The following is a 24,335-nucleotide window of genomic DNA, read 5'->3' on the forward strand; positions in this document are numbered from 1 at the left end:
GACTTCTTTTATTTCTGAGAGGACATTTTTGTCTATTTTCTTTGGGGAAATTAGTTTGGAGGCGCAGGGGTGGGGGTGGAGAATGGAATGGCCCTGTTTTGAGCAATGTCTTTCCCCCAGGTATATTTCATTGACACGTCTGAAAGTGGAACATCTGTTTTACCACACAAGCCCTTCCAAGAATCTATCTGAATAGGTTTAAAGTGCCCCTGTGACCAAATATAAATCTATTGTTATTTTTCATTAGATTTCAAAACTATAATGTTAACTAAACACTAAGCGACCAAAGTTTTAAGCCTTGATTTAAAAAAGACACCTGTTTATTTTAACTGAAATTTTCCTCTGTAATGGTCCGCCATTACTAACTTTAAGATCTTGAGAGAGCTGGATCGAGGAGAAAATGACGTCTACGGCATGAGAGTTTTCGGCTTTCAGACCTTTAAATTCGCGTTTTGCATATATATATGCTGCATTCAGACCCTGAAATTTTAAAGTGGTACTATGACGAAAATCGGATCTTTCCTATCTAAGCCATTTTGAAACATAAACAAGTAGTCTGCGGGAGAAGAAAAATGCTGTTTACTTTTTTCAAATATCTCTTTTCGTTCCAGAGATATTCGAGTTCTTAAAATATGCAAATTAGCCAAGTGATGACGTCATACACTCAACCAAATTTTGTTCAAATATGATGAAAAGAGATATCTCAGCCAATTTGTATCAGAAATTTTTGATTTTTTGCTGTAAGATTCTACTAAATGTTCTCCACAATATGAGCTTAACAGTTCTGTTACCATGGCATCATACTGGGTTCCAGACCTCCCCCATATTATGAGATTTTCTGGCCAACTTTGGCATTCCATTTTGATATTTGCTAACAGCACTTCATATGCATGATCCAGCAAGCATATAAATATGTTAGCACGACTTTGTGGCCTTTTTAAACATTTTTCAAGCTGAAAATCACTAACATATTGAAATCAAGTGGGTGGGGACTGGAAAAGAGTGAGTTGCCATGGGAACATAATTTTTTATAGCCATAGGTGTGTTTCCTGTAGAACTATTAGACTACCAAGTTTCAATGGTTGGCGCTGTAAATTGGCCAAGGTAGCTCTATTTATATGCTCAATATAATGTTGGGTTGAGTGTATGACGTCATTAGTCATCTCATTTGCATATTTTACCCATTTTTCAAACTTAAATATCTCCGAAACTAATGAAGATATTTGGAAACGGTAAATGGCGCTTTTGTTCTTTCATGGAATTCTATGTGCTACACTCAAAAAATCAAGGGGTGAAAATTTGATCATAGTACCACTTTAAGCTGTGAGTACATGACATCACTTCTCCCTAGCCCCAACCATCCGAGGTCCAATTGATCAGTTTTGAACATGAGTAATGGGGGACCGTAAAATCCAAAACTTACACTCAAAGCAAACGGCCTTGGGATAAAAATGAAAGCTCAGAATTTTTCCAGTCAGGTGTTACACACACTTTCAAAATCTGAAGAAAAAAAGGAAGTGAGTTTTTTTATCACGGGGGCACTTTAACACTTAAATGGGACTGTTATCTTTTCCTCTACTTTCATACTTACACACAACTTTTTCTCCTACTTGTTTCAGCCAAAAATATACATTCTTTTATAATTGGCTCCCACCCTTAGAAAATGAAAAGCTCTACCTCCTACTGAAGTTTGAAGATCCATCGCCAAGTCAGAAAGCTTTATTTATGAATCAAGAAATCCATCACAAATGGTTTTCTATATCCATTTAACCTTCAAAAATTCAAATATTCGGTCATGTGACGTGTTTAGACCAATCCCATGCGAGCAAAAATATTTGATGGATTATCATGAAGTTATTTATCAATGGTCGCCTGGGTACATTCGGAAATGAATCAGGAGTCAAACCATGATCTTCTAGTAAGTGGTGGATAACCCTAATCACTCTTTATGGTGGGGACAATATTATTGGCACCTGACCCCCTTACAGTATATACATAATATTTTAAAAAATATTGAAGGCCTATATTCATGCAAAAGGATTTGTAGTCATTCTGTCATTAACTGTTTAAGGAAGAATGTACTTTGTGTTTTGAGTGAATGTTGGCCCTTTAAGGTCAGGTGCAGGGGTTATGCCCAAATGCAACCCTTTCAACTTTGATGAGTGAGAAATGAGTGTCAAATTATCATAACCAGTTGAACTTGTTTTGAGTAAAGGATAGTAACCTTTTGCAGGACCAAATGAAATATATCAAACCCAAATCACAACAAATATAAACTACAGCTACTGGATGAAAGATGGCGTGCAGAATGAATCATGGACACAAACTGAGCATCATCCAAGGGTAAACAGTGAAATGACCAGGTAATACCATTATATATTTATATTGGAGAACAATGTTGAATTTCAGGTAAATGTGAGATATAGTTCTTGTCAGATAAGTGCAGTGCAGGCCTTCCTAATCTAGTCAGAATGATGCTCCAATTTAGTTGAAAAACCAAGATTAAGGATGATGCCTACTAATGTTATTGCCCATACTCTAATTTCCTATGGGTGGTGCTTATTATTACAGGGATATTTTTGCGTGGTTCAAAACTGTGCGGAGAAAGCAGAACTTAGCAAGTGATCTAGGTATCCAAAGAGAAAAATGCGGGTAACCCGCATTTTTCAGAGATAATTAAGCTTCCATTTGGAAAAGAATGCCATACATTGCTTTGTATTTTAAAGCTTTTTACAAAATATTAATATTGTTGACTAATTATCTTTGAAAAATGCATGATTACCCCCAATTTTTCTTTGGATTTCAATAACACTTGTTAAGATCTGCATTTCCTGCATATTCAGTAAACCACGCAAAAATTATGTAACCTTTGAATTAGTAAGCACAGTCCTTAAATTGAGAGAAGTAATCCTCACACTTACCTGGACAATCTTCAAGTCTATAAGAGACAATATGGACCTTGAGCATGTGTTTTTGAGATGTCTACATTTCGCATGCCTGGACATTTGGTGCCTCCCAGATTTTTAAACTAATCATCTCTAATGGCGAAAAGATAATTATTAGCAATGTAAATGTGGTTATGTGAAGACAAGTTAAAAGGAAAACAACTCACTTCCCACTGCCGTCTGCATCTCAAAAACGCACACCCTATTAAGCTCCCTATTATTGCTCATGCACATGTTACAGTTTGTCAGAAATGAAGTGAGCAACACACTGCTAATTAATTAAAGCAAAACAAATCTACAGACTGGCATGTTTTCAGTCACTTTGGGTGATGTACAGTCTGTAAGCTAATGACAAGTATATAGACCTGACTCGAGTTTCTCAATCCATAGTCTTTTAGAGTATAAATGACTGAGTGAATGAAGAGCGTATTTTTTTCAAAGTTCAAATTAGGTCTGTAACGACTGCAAAAGGGGCATCATCTCAGATAGAATTAAGAAACAAGAAGTCCTCCCTGTGAAGTCCAAAAATACCATCATTTTGTTTGTTGTATCCCTTCATTTGTTGAAGAAAGTCTGTAATATTGAAATGGCACTGATGCTCTGATGCTACATGTTGAAGCTGAAAGTAGCTAAAAACCTAGCTGTTTTACAGAATATATCACATGTTGTGACTCACAGGTAAATTCTCACTTCTGTTTCAGGTTTGTTGATGAGATGACTCTAACAAACAGAGAATTTACACTATTTTAACAATTCCACCTCAAAGAGCGACAGAGCAAAAGAAAGACCTGTGTTTGCTTCCTTGGTCATGACCATTTTAATTACCAGTAAACAACATTCATAAACCAAATGTACAGTTGCAGACGTTAAAATTAAATTTGATATTTTCATTTTGACTGTCTCAATTATTGACTTTTATGTACACGTTAATAAATAAATTTAATTAATGTAATACACTTTAAAGTTCACAAATTATATTTTACTTAACATTCAGCTGCATCAGGAGTCTAATTTGGACCTTAACTTCAAGGAGCCAATGGCACAGAATCCCATCTTGGGTTCTTGCTAAGGCAAGGCAGATTGCTGTTTTTTACGTCCCAAATGTCCAAATCCTAAAGACAACTAAAATTGGCTTTAAATTCACAGCCGTGACTGTCTTTTACTATGAGCAATGTCAAACTGTACCTGATGTGAGTACTTAGCTAAAAATGCAGTAAGTCTTTAAGACTCACTGCTCTCCAAAAGTCCTTTCAATAGTAAGACGTTATTGAATTGTGGGCCTTTGCATTTTATTGTGTAGATTTTGGAGGGTGTAGTCTGCTTGTGTCCTTGTGCCCCGGCCATAGCTTCACTGATCAAAATAATAACCTCTATAAGATTTGTATCTCTTTTCTCAAAAAATATATTACGTTGGTTCTTTGTGTTAATCTAAAGAGCAAAATTACTGCTAACCACTTCATCTTTCCATGCTTAAGGCTTGCAGTCGTCACATAAGAGCATTCTTATTGTCCATTGTCCCATATGAACCCTGGTCTATCATTTCCTCTAAACAATTTCTTCTCTTAACAAGTTGTTCCCTCTAAATAATTCTTCTCCGCAAGTTATAAAACCATATTCACATTATTGGCAAATGGACCAATAATAATAAATGGTATTGGCACTTGTTATAACCTGACTCATCATTTGAAAAGAGGGGTACCACGTCATGGGGATGGAGAAGGGTGGTCATCATCCCACTTGTTGTCAGTGCTTTTGGTACGATGTCAAAAAGATAAAGGAACTGAACCAAAGACCTTGGCATAAATAATAATAATGATAATGATAATCATAATAATAATAATCATAATAATAATAATAATAATAATAATAATAATAATAATAATAATAATAATAATAACAATAATGATGATGATGATGGTGATGAATACGATGATGATAACAATAACTACGCTAAGCGGAAGGTGGAGGTTGCAAGCATGTGGAAGCTCCCTGCCTCCACGGTGAACGTTGTACCAGTTGTGATCGAGGCATTGGGCTCAATTCCATTGAAGCTAAAAAGCTATCTGTATCAACTTGACATTAACTGCAACATCAGTGGTCTCCAGAAATCTGCTTTGCAGGGAACAGCACATATTTTGAGAAAAGTACTTTCTGTCTGAGATCCTTGTTCTGATTTGAAAGTTATAAATAAGAACTCCAGTGATAAATACTGTGCAAAATCAATAACAATAATAATATTAATAAAACAATAACAATAATAATAATAATAATAATAATAATAATAATAATAATAATAATAATATAATAATAGTTATTATTGTAATTATTATCATCATCATTATCTAAGTGTCTGTGAGAGCCTGGACTCTTTCTTTGTCATAAGGTAACATGTCATCTATTTTTTCCTGCGAATCAGATGATACATGTATAACTGGAAGTGGTACAGGACTTTGATCACCCAGCATGTTACTGTATACATTACAAGCAACAATCAAACAGCACAACACTATAGGACCAACAATGGCTCCCTCTAGTCCAATGCAATAGATTCCACCAGCAACAGCCAAACCAGTCAGATATGGATGACCCCCACTGCAAAAATAAACAAACATACATAAATGGGCTTTTCTGAAACAACAGTTGCATTGAAATTTTAAGGAAAAGCTAACAATAACAATGCTGGATTTTTTTTATGGCCAGGTCAGATCTTTACCATGTTAATTATTAAATGTGGTGCTTACTTATAAGCAAAGTTAACTTGGAAAGGTCTGCTGGTCAGCAGCTATTGACATTGTGCATGTGCTGTCATTTGCACTTGTGCTTGCCTTTGCTTGGGGTTTACCACCATTTCCTTTCGCTTTTGCCCCACTCACCCTCTCCTGAGGGCAAGAATTGTTAAGTATAAGTTCCACTGCGAAGACAGAGTTATGGGTGTCGAGGTTGCCCCGTGGCGAGGTTGCCCCGTGGCAAGGTTGCCCCGTGGCAAGGTTGCCATGGTTACCTCTTGCCAATTCACTAGCTTTGCCAATTGCCTCAGTTGTGCTGTATGGGTACCCTCCATTCATGTATTTACAAGTTATACCTCTGAAGAGGAGTAGATCCATTCAACCTCACTCAAAAAAAGGGGACTTTGGGATTGCCACTGAAAACACTCTTGGACAAAACTTATCGACAGACATGATGCTTACTAGTTTCTTTTGTCTGAAGTGAAACTTCAGACGGATTTCACTTCAGACAAAAAAAGCAGGTTTAAATAAAGGTTATTTAACCCTTTGACATCCAAACTGGCCGACGCCAAACGATTTTACTTGTCAATGGGGAACCCCTGGGAGTAAAAGGGTTAAGATGATAATTATCTTTTGAGTTAAAAGTTATTTAACCCAGCTCTCTCCTAACACAGTGTTACTTAAGAGGTCAAATAATTCTACATCTACATGTTCAAGCATGCAGCAGAGTCCCCTTGACTAATGGCCATTTCTACTAAAAAGGCCTTCATACGTTAAGCCTTTTTGAAACATTTTGCTGGGGAGAATTGGACACATCACAACACCAGGAACTCCTTGCCCTACTCTTTGTGAAAAAAAAAACTGAGGGGTTGTAAAATGTTTCAATCTTTAACTAACTAAGATCTGTTTATGTCCTAGGCTTCTTTTCACAGTTTGTTTCATAGGTGTATGCCACTGGAATGAAACTACATAGCTGTGAGTTATCATGACATTTGGGGCAAATTGACTCCGGGTTACTTGCTGCTCTTGTGTTTAAATGACCGTGTGTGTCTCTATAGTGCCTACAAAATCTAGGCAATTACAGTTTACAATGTTGTGCATCATGCAAAGTTTTTCACTTGTATGAGATAGTCAGTAGTGGATTTCAATAAGCTTATTAAAAATAATATGTGTGTCAAATTACAATCTTAGAGGGTGCGTTCCTTTGGAGGATTCGAAAAAGGATCACTGATTCAAGATCACTTGCATCATGGTGCATCAAAGGAACCCATGAATCCACTCTGGGAAAGGATTTTTCGGTTCCTTTGATGAACCATGATCCAAGTGATCTTGGATCAGTGATCCTTTTTCAATCATCCCAAAGGAATGCGCCCTAAACTTATTCTGTCACATTTCTGGATTTTTAGATTTATTTGAGGTATATTTTCCACAGCCATGAAAAATATTCAAAAACAGCCAGGTTAATATTCATTGATGACAATAATTCCTAGATGCCTTTTACTAAAAAAGACGTTTAAAGAGGGATCTTGAGTGTGTTTAAACATCTGGTACATTGTAGTATAAAGACGATTAGCCATTTGCTGGTGAAATTACAACTGCAACCAAGAGAGTAATACCAGCACAATGTTCTCTAGTATGAACATGACATTAATAGCAAATGGGAAAGAAAAAAAGCCATTTCAGAATCAACTGTCAAAAGCCAGCGAATAGGAATCACGCTAAAATTTGAAAACATCAAAAAACTTTGTCAGTTCATGGTCAAAGAAGAGTTTTACTGGTGTACTTTATTCCACTTTATATCTGAAAACAAGATCACATTCACATTTTGACGTATTTCATTGAAACACGCTAGCTTTGCTTTGAACAAGAATTGGCAAAATATGGTGATGCAACCAAGAAAAGACGAACTTCAAGCAAGATCTGCTCCAACACTAAATTATCTTAAGGTGCTTTAAACAAACTTCTGAAAACACAAACTAGTGAAATTTACCCTAATTTTAACAAAACAAAAGAGTACAGATAATTGTTTTTTAATTCCAGTTGAGAATAAGAATTAGAGTTTCATTCCTGAACAAAGGAAGAACCAACCGATTAAACCACTTTTTAAAAATGCGCATCCACTTTAAATGACGCATCTGTAAAAATAACAAATGGTTTAGTGCCCAAGGAAAGAATTTGTGGAGTAACTTCTTCCACTAAGTATGAGCTATCACTGGTATTCTGTTTTGTTTCTGTTCTAGTCATAGGTTCTCCAGGCATCATGTAACCTTATCAGAGCTTCTAAAGATATGCCAAAAATTGCAATACAGAAAAAAAAGCAGCTCTAAAAAAATTAAAAATAAACACAGTTTTAAGTGATGCTTAACTTGAATAACTGCGTAGCCACCAGTGTGGACCACAGCTATCATGATAAGTCAAACTGGATTGAAACCAGCAAAAATTGCAGAAAGAAAACATTTTCAAAACGATAAGATCATGTGATACTGGTCAGCGGATACCTTGTTTTGACAAGTGTCAATTGATCCTAACATGGATGACCAATATCAAAGATGTGTGGGGTAAACTAGCCCGACACTGGTCACACTGACATACATGGAGAGGTGGAAGTACGGACTTACGTACGGACAGTCGATGATGTCATGGCTATAAAACCAAAATTTCTCGCATCGATGGGTTACCATGTTTTCTTAACAATGGTGCTCCGAACGCGCGGAGCTCCGCTAAGAAGTAGAAGCAAGTTTAGTTGTCTGTAGCATAAAATTTCATTTAGTGCCCTGTTGCATTAGAGGATATTTTATTTTTCTTGAAAAGGTTTTAATGTTCAGACAAGAAGTGCATTAATTTTTGAGCATTGTACCTTCACACCTTTTTGTCAAATTGTTCCAAAATTGAAAGATGGCAATTTCTTTCCTCCATACAATACAATACTCGTTTGCCAGATGTAAATGAACTTTTTTTCCTCTGATTTATGCACAGAAAGGTAGCATGATGAAAAACAGCTGCTAAAACTGATTTCAATTTCTATTATCTAGTTCATGTGTATAACAATATCTTTCCATACAGAAGTGCAACCAAAACTTCTCATAAAACCTTATATGGCTTTGCAAAACTAATCTCGAAACTTGGTTTCTGATGACACATTGTTACAAACCTGGTTCAACATGGCTCTAAGAGTACAGCTGTAAATATCCTCATCTTTACTTGCAAAGATTGCAGATACCAAAAGTATAGAACAATAAGAACATACCCACTGATTTCACTATAAATCGCAACATCTACAAAGTAGGTTGGCAGTAAATGGCAGACTGCAAGCACAATGGCCAATATTCCATCTCCTTGGACCAGCCAGATTTCAAGCACTGCAGGAGCTGCTGCCCAGTACGTACCGATAAATGGAACAACAGCAGTCACTGCAGCAAAGGCTAAAGAGGAATAATATTAAATCTATGTTAACTAAAAATTGTCATACTGACCTATCAATCAATCAATCAATCAATCCAGCAATGAAGAGGGAGGGGTAAATTTATATAGACTTAAGCAAATATACCTATTTTGTGTCACTGTATTTTAAGTTTGACAGAGAGGCTCCCACAAGGTTTTTAGCTTAAGTGGCAGAATATCATTCTGCAGCACTCAAGAAAACCCCTAACCCATCATCCGTGGCCAAAGATGTTATACTCCAGAAAGCAACTTTCTCAGACCACTTGACCAGTGGGCAAGCACCTACGCAATCAATATCATGACAGAATTCCACAGATGTCTGCTGTATTTAATAAGGCAAGTAGTGAAACCCATCAGTTGGCTGTAAAGTTTGCTTGCCCAATGTGCATGCTGGAATTCAAACTTTTTCCTTTAACTGAATCCTGAACTTGGAGATGAAAGGTCATAAACTTGACCCCAGAGTTATCATCGAAAAGTCTTCATGATTAAAAATATCATAATCATTTCAAATCATGGCAAATTTCTGTCCAATCAAGGACCCATGTCATGTGCGAAAAAAAATAATGACCAAAGTTGGCTAAGGAAGAGAAACCAAAACATTCTGGTCTTTTTATTTATTGAGAAAAATATGTTGTTTCCTGAAAAATCTTCATCAAACCTGGGGTGCGTCTAAAAGCTAAATGTTATTTACAATCTAGAAGAAATTAAGCCTTAAGACGAGCCTTGATTACAACTTGAGTATTTCTGTTAGTTCATGATGTGTCTTATGACCAACTTAACAAAATTTTGCGTATTGAGAACTTGATATGCTTACATTTCCAGGTTGGAGGTGCATCTTATAACCTATAACTACAGTTACTTTAAAAGAGTACCTGATGGTATGTACACAATGTTGACACCAAATGTGGTATGGGTAAACCATGTGTAGATCCCATAAAAAGTTGCCATCTTAACTGCTGCTCCAAAAACACCCCTGAAATTAAAACAGCATAAGGTAACAGGGCCATGCCACAGTTGCAAGTAATTTGTTACTTGAAAGGAGACCACATGTAATTCAATGAGTAAGCAAACACTGCAGATTTGTCTTGTCAACAATGCTTCTTTTGTGGGCCCAGATGAAATGTCCATTATCGGCTGGCAAACCACAAGGATTATATTACTTGCATCATAGGTTGTAAGAGGCAAGTGTGTGACAGGAGAGATAAAGATCAAAAGATAATTTTTATTACTGTGTTAAGTGTAATTTTGTTCTTTTTTCTTTGACTTCAATTCTTCACACAAAACTTTGACTTTGGGGGAAAATATTCATCAATAGTCTGCTGACAATTACAGTGTAGCTGTCAGTTATTTACTTATTGATAGCTGAAGGAGAAGAAGTTACATCTCTTCACTGTGCCAGTTAGTAAGGTCAGCAAAGTCAACACCTAAACTGGTCTAATCAACAGGAATATTATCTAACAAGGCAATACAAGATGATGGAGCTAAAACCAGGCCACAGGCAAAACAGGCGCACGCAAATAACCATGTCAGCTCCACTGACTTGTGTGACTTCTTCTTTTTTGTTTTGTTTAGAAAACTAAGCATCAATGTCTGGACATACATGTAACTTAACAAAACAAGAAAACAAATGTGTGCAGTTCAGAAGTACCGTACTTATTCGGCTACAAGCCGATCTTGGCTATAAGCCGAGACCCCAAACCTCTTGCGCAAAAAATCAACTTGATTGACATGAATTGTAAAATAATGCATAATACTCGGCTATAAGCCAGGCTCCTCGTTCCTTTGATGGGTAAACCAGGCTTGGCGCGATATTCCCGAGGAGATGGTGAGGCGGTCGATCACACAACAACACGAACGGCTCCTTTTAGCGTTACGAGCCACCAAGTAATAAAAGTCCATATTACACCAACAATATCGAAACAACAACTTCTCTTCATTTTACAAGTAATTTAGTTCGGCTTGTAAGTGAATACACGTTCATTTGTTACTGTTAATTTGTTGAGAAAATTCTTTTCATCCAAAATACTCGGCTAAATTGAGTGAGGATTTGTGTAAAAATCGCTCGGCTTATAGCTGAATAAGTACGGTAGGCTTCAGCAAGTAAACTGATCTGTAAGTATCAACAGTGCTACAGGTCTGTTACATAATCCATGACCTTTGACAGGGTCCTGTGGGTGCGCAAGGATCGGCGTGGCTCGGGGGGTAGCTGAGCTACCAGTGGGGAGGTCCTCGTCATCACCAATGTACTGTTTCAATGTACTGTTTCACACCGCTCCCTGACGCTTTTTCGTGCACTTCTTTCAGCAACTACTCCGAAAACCCCCTTGTTGTGTCGGTCGAGGCAGACGGCGAGAAATTATCAAAGTTGAACCCATGCAAAGCTCATGGCCCAGACAACATCCCTGGATGGTTGTTACAGGAAAACGCAGATATTTTAGCCAGTCCGGTATCTGACATCTTGAACTACTCGTACCATGAAGGATGCCTGCCATCGTCATGGAAGCACGCAGATGTAGTCTCCGTGCCAAAGCAACAGCCCGTCCATGATGTAAATAAGCACTTACGCCCTATCTCACTAACCCCCATTTTGTCAAAGATGTCTGAAGATTATGTGGCTGACACGCGTTAAACTTGCTGTGCTGGAGTGGCTTGACCCCCAACAATTTGGGGGTGTACCTAAATCTTCTTCTACGCATGCGCAAGTTATTAGTATGTTGCACTTTTGGTTGGAATCGACTGACAGAAATGGGGCTACTACAAGAGCTGTACTATTTGACTTTCGCAAAGCCTTTGACTTTATTGATCACCATGTCCCAGCCCAAAAGCTCTCCCCGTATGATATTCCGGAGTCGATCATGTGCTGGATCTCAGATTTCCTAAGGAATAGAAGGCAAAGGGTGAAACTGAGTTGTGATTGTGTATCTGAATGGCGTGCTGTACCAGCAGGTGTTACTCAGGGGACTAAACTTGGCCCATGGTCTTTTGAAAAGATTTATTGGTTGTTGCTTTTGTGTTCAGTTTTAAACTACTCACGAGAACTTGCATCAAATTTTAAGGGGCACAATGCCAGTCTGCCATGGCAGGTAAATGCCTGCCCAGATGGTGATCAAATGCTGCTTTCAGCGGTTTGATGGATCTGATCCACTGCTCCCCTGAAATTATTAGTTTGTAGTCTCTATTGTCAATATCTTCAGCTCTGCTATCACAGCTGTTGCACTTGCTGTGTTTAGCAGCCACTATTAGTCCACACTAATCTTGATCTCTTTAACCCACCAAATCCAACTGGATGAAAAATTGTCCCATACTCTTCTCTTATTGAACTAGTGTTGTGAGATGGAACCTACAGTTTTTCATTACAATCAGAGAAGACTGGAAAGTATAATCTTTCGCAGACATCACCACAAAAGAAGGAACTTTTGAGGAACTTTATTTAAGTGTCTAGTCATTCTAGCGCTGGAGCACTAATTGGGGACACTGTAAACTGAAATTTTTGAGGAGAGGGGAAACCGGAGTACCAGAGAAAACCTCTCAAAGCAGAGTAGAGAACCAATAAAGTCAACCCACATATGACGCCGAGTTTGGGAATTGAATCCGGGCCACATCGGTGGAAGGTGAGTGCCCTTACCACTGCGCCATCCCTGCACCCCCAAAGGCAGGATATTTCACTGAAGACCTTCAGCGTTGTTCCAGCAAGGACTTGAACTCCAAATTTTCCACACTGTAGTCTAGTCTGTGTGCACAGGATTGCAGAGTAACGAGATGCATACAGTTTATGGAGAACAATACAAGGTTCCCCTTTAAGTCTAAATTAATGTCAATTACACGTACCAAATTATTATTCATAACAAAAGACTAATGAAAAGAGATGATGATAATAACCATGAACATCTCAAGCTTACGTGTACATACCTTGAACAAGTCCACCGCTAATAAAATCAAATTAAAGCACATGGAATCAAAATTATAATAATTATTGATACTGGTGGGCAAAAACTCTCTGAGAAGAGTACAAACCCAACAAACTCAACCCACACCAGCTGGTTTACTCAGTATACAAACCTGATAGCCCCATAAGCAGAATCACTAAAGCCAGATGTCCCAGTCGCTGTTACTTTACTAAACCACTCAACAGGCTTGTACTGTTCCCCAGATATACTTAACAAGTAGAACAACGCTGTAACAAATATAATCTGAAAGAAATAAGTAAAACGTCACGTGCATGAGAATTCATTATATAAAGAATTGTATTGAGGCCCTGCTTGTGTTTTCCTGTACGCTAATATCTTCCCCTCACATTTTGAACCCTTATTCTGACTCCTGAGGGACAAACTTTTTGTGGAAAGTTTTTGAAGCTGTTCAAAAAACTTGCAGCATGTGTTATACCAAGTCTAGAAACACTTGGCTATGCCTCATGTTTTCAAACCCATCAAGTCCAGTCCAAGGTTCCAAGATGGTAAACTTAGCACAGTGTGCGTTGAAGGGGAAAAACTTGCGGTTAATTGGTGTCCAAAGTAATACTCTTGCCCTAGCCGGCCCGCTCTGGTTGCCAAAAATTCTAAATGAAAGTTCTTCAAGCACAAATGTGCGGGTTCAGGTGAAACGATTCCTCCTTGGAAACTTGGATTGGACTTGACACCTACTGGATTTTGAACTAAGCTTATCAAACATGACCTTTGGTGGGGAGCAGGGGCGGCACAGTGGTAAGAGCACTCGCCTTGCACCAATATGGCCCGGGTTCGATTCCCTGCAGACTCTGCATCAAATGTGGGTTGACTTTGTTGGTTCTTTTCTCTGCGCCAAGAGGTTTTTCTCCTGGTACTCTGGTTTTCCCCTCTCCACAAAAACCAATACTTGATCTGATTTGATTTGAGTTAACTTCGTTAGTGTCCTCAATTAGTGCTCTAGTGCTACATCTACTGACACTTAAAGTTCCTATCATGTATTATAGTGCTGTAAAGAAAGGTTTGATAATTCTGAGTCGCATGTTTTCTGTTCGATGCTTGTGTAAACAAAAGATTTTGTGGTTGGTTGAAGGCAAAATCTCGCCGATTAAATGATGTTGTCAGTTAATACCTTATTAAATAAGAGTTGTGAAAGAGCAAAATTGAAAAACTTACAGAATCAAATCTCACTGTGAACACAGACGCAACTTTCACTTGAGGAGCAACGTTGAAAAGTTAGTCACAATGCCACCAAGGTCCAGTCATTTTTACATAGCCAGTCCAACGAAATTTGCTCAAGGCAGGATGACATCAAACCTCAGCCCGCAAGCAACTGTAAGAATAGTACGATTGTGTTTTTCCTTCATCAAAACACAATTACCATAAACACCCCCAGATAAGCCGCACCTTTTCCCAAAAAATCGTCGCTGGAAATCAGGGGTACAATACAATATGTGGTGCGGCTTATATGCAGGAACATTTGCAAAAGGCTGCTTCCGGTGTCAAGTTTCCCATCTTCGAGTCCGATCTAATGCATGGTTACTAAGCTACGAACTATATCTACATTATGTTTATGCTCTTACCATTGACAAACCAGTGTTCAGTACATATGCGCCACTGAAGAAGACGATGGACAGAACAGTTGTCACAAAGTTGAATGCAAAGCTGACATTTCCTTTGAGAAAAATCCAGACGGACTCAAGAAGCTGAAAATAAATAAAATAACAATAGAATGGTAAATGAGAGCAAGACCCTGTCAACAGTAAGGCTTAATGGAGCGAGATTCAATTGAGTGTCATAAAACCAAAACCAAAGTAATTATTTTGGCCAATCAAAAAGGATGGAGACAACCCAGTAAACCAATCAAAACTCGAAGTAATTACACATAGTCGACACAAAGCGCGAGAAAATGTGCACGCGCAAACCACGATTGGTTTTGCTTTCACTTCTAATTTGTTGATAAAGTTGTGCGAGAACTTTGAACCAATCACTCAGTTAAGTAATGCAAAACCAAAGCAATTCGCTAATTATTTTCGAATTGAAAAACGCTCTAATAATTATTATAATAACATACCACTTTCATTACATCCTACTGAATTTTCTTAGCTTTGCCAAACAGTTACTGTTAAGAAAGAGTTTACAAATACTGAACAGGAAATAAAGAAACACCATATAAGAACATTATACACAAAAATGACAATTAACATTTCAGGGCAAGATGAATTACATACAACAATAGAGGTAAAAGAAATTACATTGTTACACTCGAGGCTTATTGTTTTAAAATAAACACTAATGTCCTAGGGTTGTCTAGGTTGTAATATTATTATTGTTATAGTCAGAAATCCTTTTAGATAACAGATAATAGTTGAACATCACTGGTGCGTCTTCACTGCAAAGGGAGATAATTACTAGCAGCTTATGAGACTTTGGTCTCACCACACAAAAGAACTTAAGGTGGCTTTACTACAGTTTTTGGGAGAAAAAGATCAAAATTTTGAAATCCCTGAAATCAAAGCAACAGGATGTCTCTTATGAATTGTTCGTCACTGCAATTGATGTAAAATGTAATTTAACTCAACAAATATTATAAAATTAATGCAAATCAGGGAATAATGCTCAATATAGTGGCCAAGCTCCTGGAGGGGCGACTGGAAACTAGACATTTCAAAGGCCTTTTTCTAAAAAACTGGCAGTACAACCCCACCTTAAAATTTCAGGATTTCCTTAGCAAGAAAACACAAATGTATAGAAATAAATAGTTACAACTGTCAGACAGGTATTTTGCAAATGGCAAAAACAATGACTTTCGTCTATTTTGATAATAACTGAAAAACTGTCTCATAGATCTTTTTTAAAAAATGTTGACGGTTTCGTCTTTACATTGTTTACTAATTCCCAAAATTTTAACCCTGGTCGTATGGCTAGGTTTTGAGGAAAAAACCTTTGAAGTGTCTAGTTTCCAGTCCCCCTTCAGCAGCTCAGTCACTCTCATTTAGCATTTACCGGTACCCCTGATTTTAGGTAAAATTATATTTTACATCAATTGCAGTGACTAACACTTCAGAAGAGACATCCTGTTGCTTTAGTTTCACAGACTTCAAAATCCTGATCTCTTTCATCAGAATACTGTAATAAGCCACCTTAAATTGTCCAGATTTTGTCTGTAGCCCACACTCCAATACATAAATTTGTTTCAAACCAGTTGTAACCATGCATAAAAGAAGTTACTTACAGAAAGCAGTGTACCCAGGTTTTCCCTTATTAATGAGACCAGCACCCTGACATCAAACAAGTTGAGCAGATTCATCATGTTTGTCCCTGAGAATACAGCAGTCACATTAATGTTCTTTGGTATCTCCCTTGCTGTGATGGTTCCATTTTCTGCCCCTCCCTTTGTAGCTGAAGAATTACCCTGTCAATAAATCATTGACAACAACATATCAAGGGGTATGCGGTTTGAAGAGTGCCGTCCAAGATTATGGATGGCAGTTGGATCAAAGTAAGTTTCAATCCATGGCAGAGATCTCTTTTGCCGTACTCGTCAGCCCAGCGAACGCAAAAGAAAAGAAACCTTTGGTAGCAGGGAATGGGTCCATGGGAAGGATGTGATGCAAGTTGCTTGGCAGTGAGCAAAAGAACAACTGAAAAATCAGAGTCCAAGGCAGGATTTGAACCTATGACCTCTGTAACACACGAAAAGAAATTTCCTATCTATGCGCATCCATGTAATATCTTCTATTTATTATTGGCTAGAGTAGTACATGTCACGCTACTCTGTGGTAACTTATCATTTATCAGGTGAAAGAGCTCTCCACCTTTTAAACAAACAATGGTAAATATTGAGCTTGCATGTGATTACCCAATTAATCCATGCATTATAGATTCGATCAGTCAGGTCAAGCACTTCTTCTTGGAGAGCACTGGAGTTTGCATCACCAAACATTGACTGTACCTACATACAGAGACAAAAGACCATGATTACCTTGCAATTCTGCACTAAGTGCTACCACTGTATTTCTTGGAAGTTGAATTACTGTAGTTTGTTAAAGTAAAAATGTCATTTACAGTAATAACTCACAGGTCAACTCTGCAATTAATTAAAATGAGTAAGAAGCCTATGGATTAGAATAAGTTCAGAGCAAAGCAAATAAAGTTCAAGGACAAGCGAAACCAAATCGAACCAGGCTCCAGGCAGAAACATCCTTCAGTGATTCTAACATGTAATTCTGTGTTTTGTCACTTAAGTAAAATTGTGTTTAAATGATTTCTAAGTCACAGACTTTGACAAATTAAAGTAAAAAACTTTATCCACAGTGGTACGGTATCCAAAAATAAAATAAAAAAAGAATGGGTGTTACATAAACACATGAACGAAATGGAACAGAATATACCGGAATATGCCGTAATGAGGCAGAATGACTCTTGAATAAAGTGGAATGACACCGGAATGAAACTGAATGAACAAACTTGAATGGTACCTGAATTTACGGGATTGAGGTGGAGTGACACCATAATAAGGCAGCCCAGTGTTACGAAAGCTAAGACCCTTGAAAACTAAGACCTAAGACCTGAGACCCCAAAGTCTTAGTTTTCATACTATGAAAGGAAAGACCCCTTGTAAACAGTGGAAATTCTGGGACAGAAACCCGGGAAAACCTTGATGATGTTGTTTTCATGCACGCCACGACACTCTTGAATGTTATGCAACAGAAACAAAAACAGTGACAATCATTGATCTTACTTATTGGCACGGAAACGAAAGATAGGGTCTTTCAAATAACAAGAAAATCAGTCTGTTATTATCCTTTGGTTGTAACCTCTAAAAATAGCAATTTGTCCGTACACATTTGTTAATATACACAATTTCGCCCTACATCATGCAAACAATAAATGGATGCCATAGATGGTCAATCTTTAAATTATGTTTGATAGGGGACTGAAATAGTTTTACATGTAGGACAAAAGTGATTTTCTGTCACTCACAAGCTGTTCTATTTTCTGTTACTCACAAGCTTCTTTCTCTGCTTACTACAACGAGGAAATGAAATATCATGTCATAAAAGACGTTATAACAACATTAATAATAATTCCAACATTTAAGATAAATTAAAAACTAGGAAAGCCCCTGCCACAACCCCCACCCTTATGGACAGTACTTGACATCCTCACTGAAACAGGCTAAGTACTATAAGCATGTGAGTGAGGCAAATGCAGAGAAACTTACAGGAAATCACTCATGTCCTAGATGTAAAACTATTTCAGTCCCAGGCTATGCATATAAATTGGGAAAAGCCCAATTTAAATCAACAAGTCCATCACGTTAATTTGACACTTATGTTTTAGCATTTATACTCTTTCCAACACTTTGCAACTCACTCAAATATGTTTCCAATTTTTGTCACTTAATCATAATAATTATGCATGTTTCGCATGGTTGTTATATAGTCCTCACGGTTTTTCCAAATATTCTGTAACTGACGTCAGACGACGATGTTTGTAACATCGAAACATGTCATGATTTGCTTTCTACTGTCTCAACCTTTTATTTCAGTTCCCTATCAGACTTAAAAATATCGTGTAGGAATCAGCCATGATTTTTCACATTGGCCAAAAAAACAATAATAGTCATCTTACAAATACACTGCTTTTAAAAGCCCATATTAATATGTCAGTTCACCTTGGCTGCTAAGAACTGTCTCCCATCAATGTAAGCTCTATCAATACTTTGTTCAATAGTATTTTTTAGCTCTTTGTTTTCTTGGATCCAACTGTGAAAGATCTCAAAATCAGTTATTTCATAATAATAAAGTGGCCACAACAATTCAATTATTATTGTTACTGGAATATTAATTTGACTGAACGACACTAGAAAGATCTCAAAAGCAGGAAGCTATCTGCTACAGATCCAAGATGAAAAATAACTACAGGTGTATGGCAAGGCAAAAATGAAAATGCATTCAATAATAATAATTAATTAAACAGGAACCACTACTTAGTAATTCTAAAATTCCAGTTCTAGTTCTTGCATGTCACTTAGTAGCTTAGCCCTCCCCCTCAAAGACCCACAGTGTTGACAGTATTGGTGCAACTAAAGTTTAATTTATTCCACAACTCCACACACAGTAAACCCAGAATAAATGATTCTTATTCAGCAGTTAAAGCCAACTGATTGTCTAGGAAATGAAACCAATGAACTTACTTGACAAGCTGAGGATTATCAGCCATTACTTTATTCACCAGGTTAGCACTTACAGACACTATCTGTGCACTTTCATGATGAACCTTGGGAGAAAAACAAGAGTTTTTATGACTGTCACTTCATCCGTCCAATGTTACAGTACGTGATTGAAATCCTGGGTAAAGCTGCTTGAAGCTTGATTGGCTCCAACCATTAATTGAGTGGTATCAAAACCAATAGGTTATCATGCTATTCCATGGAACCAAGACAGTTTAAAATCATTTCAGTAATGTACGCATTTTGACTGGTTCTCACTTATAATCTATTAGAGGACAGATGCATACACTGTACATGCAGCGCTTAGGGAATTCTCTTCTAACACAACACAAATAGATTTGAATTTTATTTTGAACTATAACACTGCCATGGATCAAAAAATTGCATGTTTGTATAAAGAAGACATTTGTTTTTTCCTTAAATTGTGAGTCTAACATGGCAGGATAAGCTTGGAAACAAAATCACAAGTTTTGTGATGAACAGCTACCTTAGAAGTGAGTGAGGGTAAAGAACACTTCGAGAAAATTTGTTGCAGTGATAAAGAAATTATTATTGTCAGTTATACTTTCAAACTTTGGCTAACAAAATCCACTGAATGGCCCTAAAACTCAATTCAAACTTTCACGGTATAAATCAATACATATGTAAATAATTTATTTTTGTCACATGACCTGGGACAGATGTACATGACGAGATTGTTGTTAAGAAAAGTACGAACCTGCACTGCAAAGAAGACTGTAATGAGTGAGCATGCCACAATCAGAAAAAATACCATGAAGATACTAATGATGTTTTCCATTGAACTATCCATTATACTGTTGATCTAAAATGATACAAAAAATAGTCAGAGAAGCCAGGTAGTGAAACTTAAAAATAGTAAGAATGCACACTGTTCAAAATAATGATGATGATATCAACATGCCTTAATTAAAACTGCTTAGCCCATTCACTTAAAGCGCCCTCAGCTGACGAATAAAATCTTTAAGTCTCACTCTCAGGTATAGTCTCCTTCGATCGCAGCAGTCTTTCCGGAGCGTTGAGTGACATCCCGAAAGTTCTCAGGTAGGGCAGGGTTAAAGGGGACATTTTAAGTGGACCTAGATGTTGTTAACAATTTCCCTCCAGTGTGAAAGACTTGCAGATTTTACTTTGTCTAACATCAGACAACTTTTTTAGTTGTCCACAGGAACCAGTTCAGAAGTTAATTGGTTAATGATACAACTGTCATAGGTTTGACTCTCTAACTCTTTCGAGTCTGAGTTTTTGATGCAACTTCATACTTCACTGTAGTGACCAGTTGAGCATGCATGCATAATAACATTTTATTATTAGACAAGTACAACTTTGTCTTCAATTTAGATTTAAATTTGTTCAAACTGTCACTTGCTCTTATTTCATAAGGCATATAGAGTTCCACAATTTAGGGGCAGTGATGCTGAAGGCCTGGTCTCCATAAGTACATGTACATGTAACAGTGTTACTGTAGTACTTGGAACCTTGACCAATAACTGGTTGGAGGAACGTAGGGAGCATGCAGGAGCATATTGTTCCAATAAGTCCACGATGTAAATAGGAGCAAGTCCACTGAGAGCTTTATATTAAGTGATGATCAAAATCTTCAAAACTATACGGTACTTTACAGGAAGCCAATGAAGCTGTTTCATAAGAGGAGTAACGTGGTCGTCCTTTCTCTGGTTGAAGATAAGTTTATATAGCTGCACAATTTTGTACCAACTGGGTTCTTTAAATTAGACTCTTTGGTAAACCGTAGAGCAGCGAGTTACACTTGTCAAGCTTACATGTAATGAAAGCGTGAACCAGGGTCTTGACACTGTCAACAGAAAGGTATTTCCTTACAGGAGATATATTGCGTGAATGAAAAAAACGACAATTTGCAAATACAGTAGCACTACAACTTGGGATTCGTAACTCTTGTATTTATCAAAAATTGCACCAATGTTCTTGGCAGAATGAGAAGGGTCAATTGAATCTTCACCAACTTGAACAGGAAAGAAGGGATGGCCTAGGACGAAACTGGAGCCAAAAAGGGGAAATTTTGTCTTGTCTGAAGTTAGCTTAAATCGGTTGGAGGACATCCACTTGCTGACATGCAGGCTTCTAATTTACTAGTGCATACATTACCAGGTTGATTGGAATCAAATGACATGTAAATTTGTGTATCGTCTGCATAAAGATGGTAAAGCATACCATGTTTCTTAACAATACTTCCCAATGGCAACATAATTATAAAGAAGACACAATATGGGCCCTAAAACCGACCCCTGCAGTACACTGTGACACAATGAATGACACGTTGAACTCTTTCCACAAACAGATGCAAACTGCTAACGATCGCTGAGATATGACTGGAACCAATGCAATGCATTGCCTTTGATGCCAAAGTAGAATGCAAGACGATGTAGCAAAATACCATGGTCAACTAGATCGAATGGGGATGAAAGATCTAGGAGGAGCAAAGTAGCTGCTCTGCTGTTGTCGATAGCCATCAAAATATCATCATGAACTCTAAGTACATGTAGGGCCGTTTCTGTACTGTGGAGTCTCTTCTATGCTGATTCAAAAGTTTCAACTACATGTACATTATTAGTATGAAAGCAATGGACAAGTTGGAAACACACAGATTTTTCAATAACTTTGGAGATAAAAGGAAGATTAGACACAGGTCTAAAGTTCTTGTAGATTTCAGAGTCCAAATTCTGTTTCTTGAGTAGTGGCCGGATTTAGGTGATTTTCAGACATTCAGGAACACAGCCAGTGGATAAAGAACATTTACTGTAGTACCGGTAATTATAGGCGTTGGTACTGACAAACAAGGCTTTAAAACAGCAACAGGAATAGGGTCAAGATCACAGCATTTCACTTTCAAAACAATAAGTTCTGAAATTTCATACTAGGTGTTACAGGTTAGAAAATAACTAATGGATGAATTCACTTTCAAGAGCATTGCCAACACGTCCAGAGGAATAACTACATGTAGGAGTAAAAGCTGCATCAGCCACAACAGTTGCACGAATTTTCTTTGTGAAAAAAATGTTGAAATTCTCTGAAAAGTAGGTTCTCTTTAGCATCTCTAACTAAGCTTATTGATCACTCGACACTGATCACTATATTGTTGATGATCAAGTTCAGATTTACTGCAAAGCCATTTCCTCTCCAATTTTCTTTTCTTCCTCTTAGCTTGAAGTATATCCTAGGTGAACCACGGTGTATAAGGGCATACCAACTGAAGATAGATCACTGTTTTAAAGGAGCTTAGTTGTTTGATAAAATAATGTATTGTTAAAGGAGTAAACTAAGAAACACACATCCACGAGATGATAAGACTTAAACAAATCAGAGTTTTCAAGGTTACTACTGAAGTCATCGACATCAAGAGAATGTAGGTTGCAGGAAAATATCAATGTCCTAGAAGGTTGTTGTCTAGCAAGCAGGAGTTTGCACTGCACTGCAAGATGATCGGAAATACAAGGATCAGATAATTATAACAAAGTCACTGACAAGCTGCTCGCCACTTCTGGTAATTACCTAATCAAGAGTATAAACACGTACATGAGTGGTAGAAGACACATTCTGAACTAGATTGAATGTGTGAATTAAATCAAGAAACCATTGTGACATCCTACACTGTATCATCTACATGCCGATTGAAGTCCCCAGTCAATAGAAGATAGCCCAGCGACATTACCAAATGTCCAAGATAATCAGCGAACTCATCCAAAAACAGGGAATAACTGAGGCCTGGAGGTGTGTAAACCACAACCAGATGCACAACGAAATTGTTTGATTTAAAATGCAACGTACTCCATGTGTTCAAAGGACCCTGAAAAATTGGATCAATCACATATTATGACAGCCCTTTGAGCCTGCCTGGGATATTATGGCTTCTAAAAATGATATCATTTGAAATCAATCTTTTGAGATATTGAAAGCAGCCGGGCAAAGTCATGTTGACAGCCGGTCAGTTTGCCCAGTGCCCGGCCCTTAATGAAACCCCTGCTGAGATGATACCCTGGTGGATAAAGCAAAAGATGAATAGAGCATTTTCACATGACGTCACAGCGGCCAAGTTGGTGTTCTGAAACAAAAGAATGGTGGCCATGATGGTGTACCAAAGTAATCCTCTGGGAATTGAAGTCTATTTTTATAAATTTATATTTATATTTGTTTCAGTAATCCAACATGACTGCTGGTCATGTTAGTGAAAATGCTCTATACCATTTTTTTAAAACTATGATGCCCCTATACACTGATAAGACTGGGTTCCTTTGTTCAGGACTATTTTCTTCCCATTTTTTTTGTACAAGAGTCTTTTTTGTAGAGCAAACCTAGGAACCTAAGGAGAAACATCCCTTGCTATGAACTTACCATAAGATCAACTTTAAGCCCCCTTTGAACAATCCACTGAGTTGCGTTGGAACAAGTGCCTTTTTTCTCTCATTAGCCCAACTTCTTACTTTTGCCCACCAACGGAGGACAAGCATGTAAAGTGCACTTGATGAAATGGATGAACTCCAGTATGACAAAAACTGTTTCAGCGCATAGAATAAGATTGGTATCATCAGAATCATTAGCAACTCAGCATAAAGCCAAAGAAGTAAAAAAAGAATTACCCAAAAAAGAGCCTCAAAATAAAGACTGCTTTTGCTTGTATAATCCCCCTCTTTTGTGATCTCTGACTTTTGTTTCGTCCTTTGCAGCCCTCTGCGACGATTGGGCAGCGGCTTCCCTTCAACAAAATCTCTTCCATCTGTACTGTCTGTGGCAGTGGTGGCAGTGACTTGAGATGAGCCAACAACAGATGGCTCCTTTTGAGGCTTCTCAATCGACTCATCAGACTCAGAATTAGGAATGGCTGTGGAGGAAACCAATTGTAGCGCAACAGCGGCCTGTGATAAGTCCCTGAAAAATCTCTGCCTCTTCTTTTTCCAGTCTTCAGCACCATCAACTAGATTTTTAAAGAGAATACAAAGCTATTGCTTTAGACTGATTCTGTGTTCACTCAAACCTCTTTTACTGCTGGGAG

General features: G+C 37.7%; 2 protein-coding genes across 2 annotated transcripts in view; one reads left to right on the forward strand and one right to left on the reverse strand.

Annotated features, from left to right (window-relative positions):
* Positions 1 to 3,838, forward strand: part of LOC138041317 (sperm microtubule inner protein 11-like) — a 4,326-nt gene extending 488 nt beyond the window's left edge. The window contains exons 2-3 of the mRNA XM_068887125.1: positions 2,234 to 2,363; positions 3,647 to 3,838. Of these exons, the coding sequence (XP_068743226.1) occupies positions 2,234 to 2,363; positions 3,647 to 3,695 (179 nt within the window). The 3' untranslated portion in view covers positions 3,696 to 3,838. The remainder of the gene's footprint in view (positions 1 to 2,233; positions 2,364 to 3,646) is intronic.
* The window catches only part of LOC138054702 (transmembrane protein 245-like), a 26,351-nt gene continuing 5,833 nt past the window's right edge, over positions 3,818 to 24,335 (reverse strand). Inside the window, exons 3-14 of the mRNA XM_068901167.1 lie at positions 23,678 to 24,257; positions 22,448 to 22,535; positions 20,010 to 20,114; positions 19,256 to 19,338; positions 18,734 to 18,824; positions 16,916 to 17,008; positions 16,289 to 16,468; positions 14,637 to 14,759; positions 13,172 to 13,302; positions 9,985 to 10,085; positions 8,919 to 9,093; positions 3,818 to 5,537 (exon numbers count right to left, since the gene is read on the reverse strand). Of these exons, the coding sequence (XP_068757268.1) occupies positions 5,288 to 5,537; positions 8,919 to 9,093; positions 9,985 to 10,085; positions 13,172 to 13,302; positions 14,637 to 14,759; positions 16,289 to 16,468; positions 16,916 to 17,008; positions 18,734 to 18,824; positions 19,256 to 19,338; positions 20,010 to 20,114; positions 22,448 to 22,535; positions 23,678 to 24,257 (2,000 nt within the window). The 3' untranslated portion in view covers positions 3,818 to 5,287. The remainder of the gene's footprint in view (positions 5,538 to 8,918; positions 9,094 to 9,984; positions 10,086 to 13,171; positions 13,303 to 14,636; positions 14,760 to 16,288; positions 16,469 to 16,915; positions 17,009 to 18,733; positions 18,825 to 19,255; positions 19,339 to 20,009; positions 20,115 to 22,447; positions 22,536 to 23,677; positions 24,258 to 24,335) is intronic.

Source organism: Montipora capricornis, chromosome 1, assembly GCF_036669925.1.
Source record: "Montipora capricornis isolate CH-2021 chromosome 1, ASM3666992v2, whole genome shotgun sequence".
NCBI classification, from domain to species: Eukaryota; Metazoa; Cnidaria; class Anthozoa; order Scleractinia; family Acroporidae; genus Montipora; species Montipora capricornis.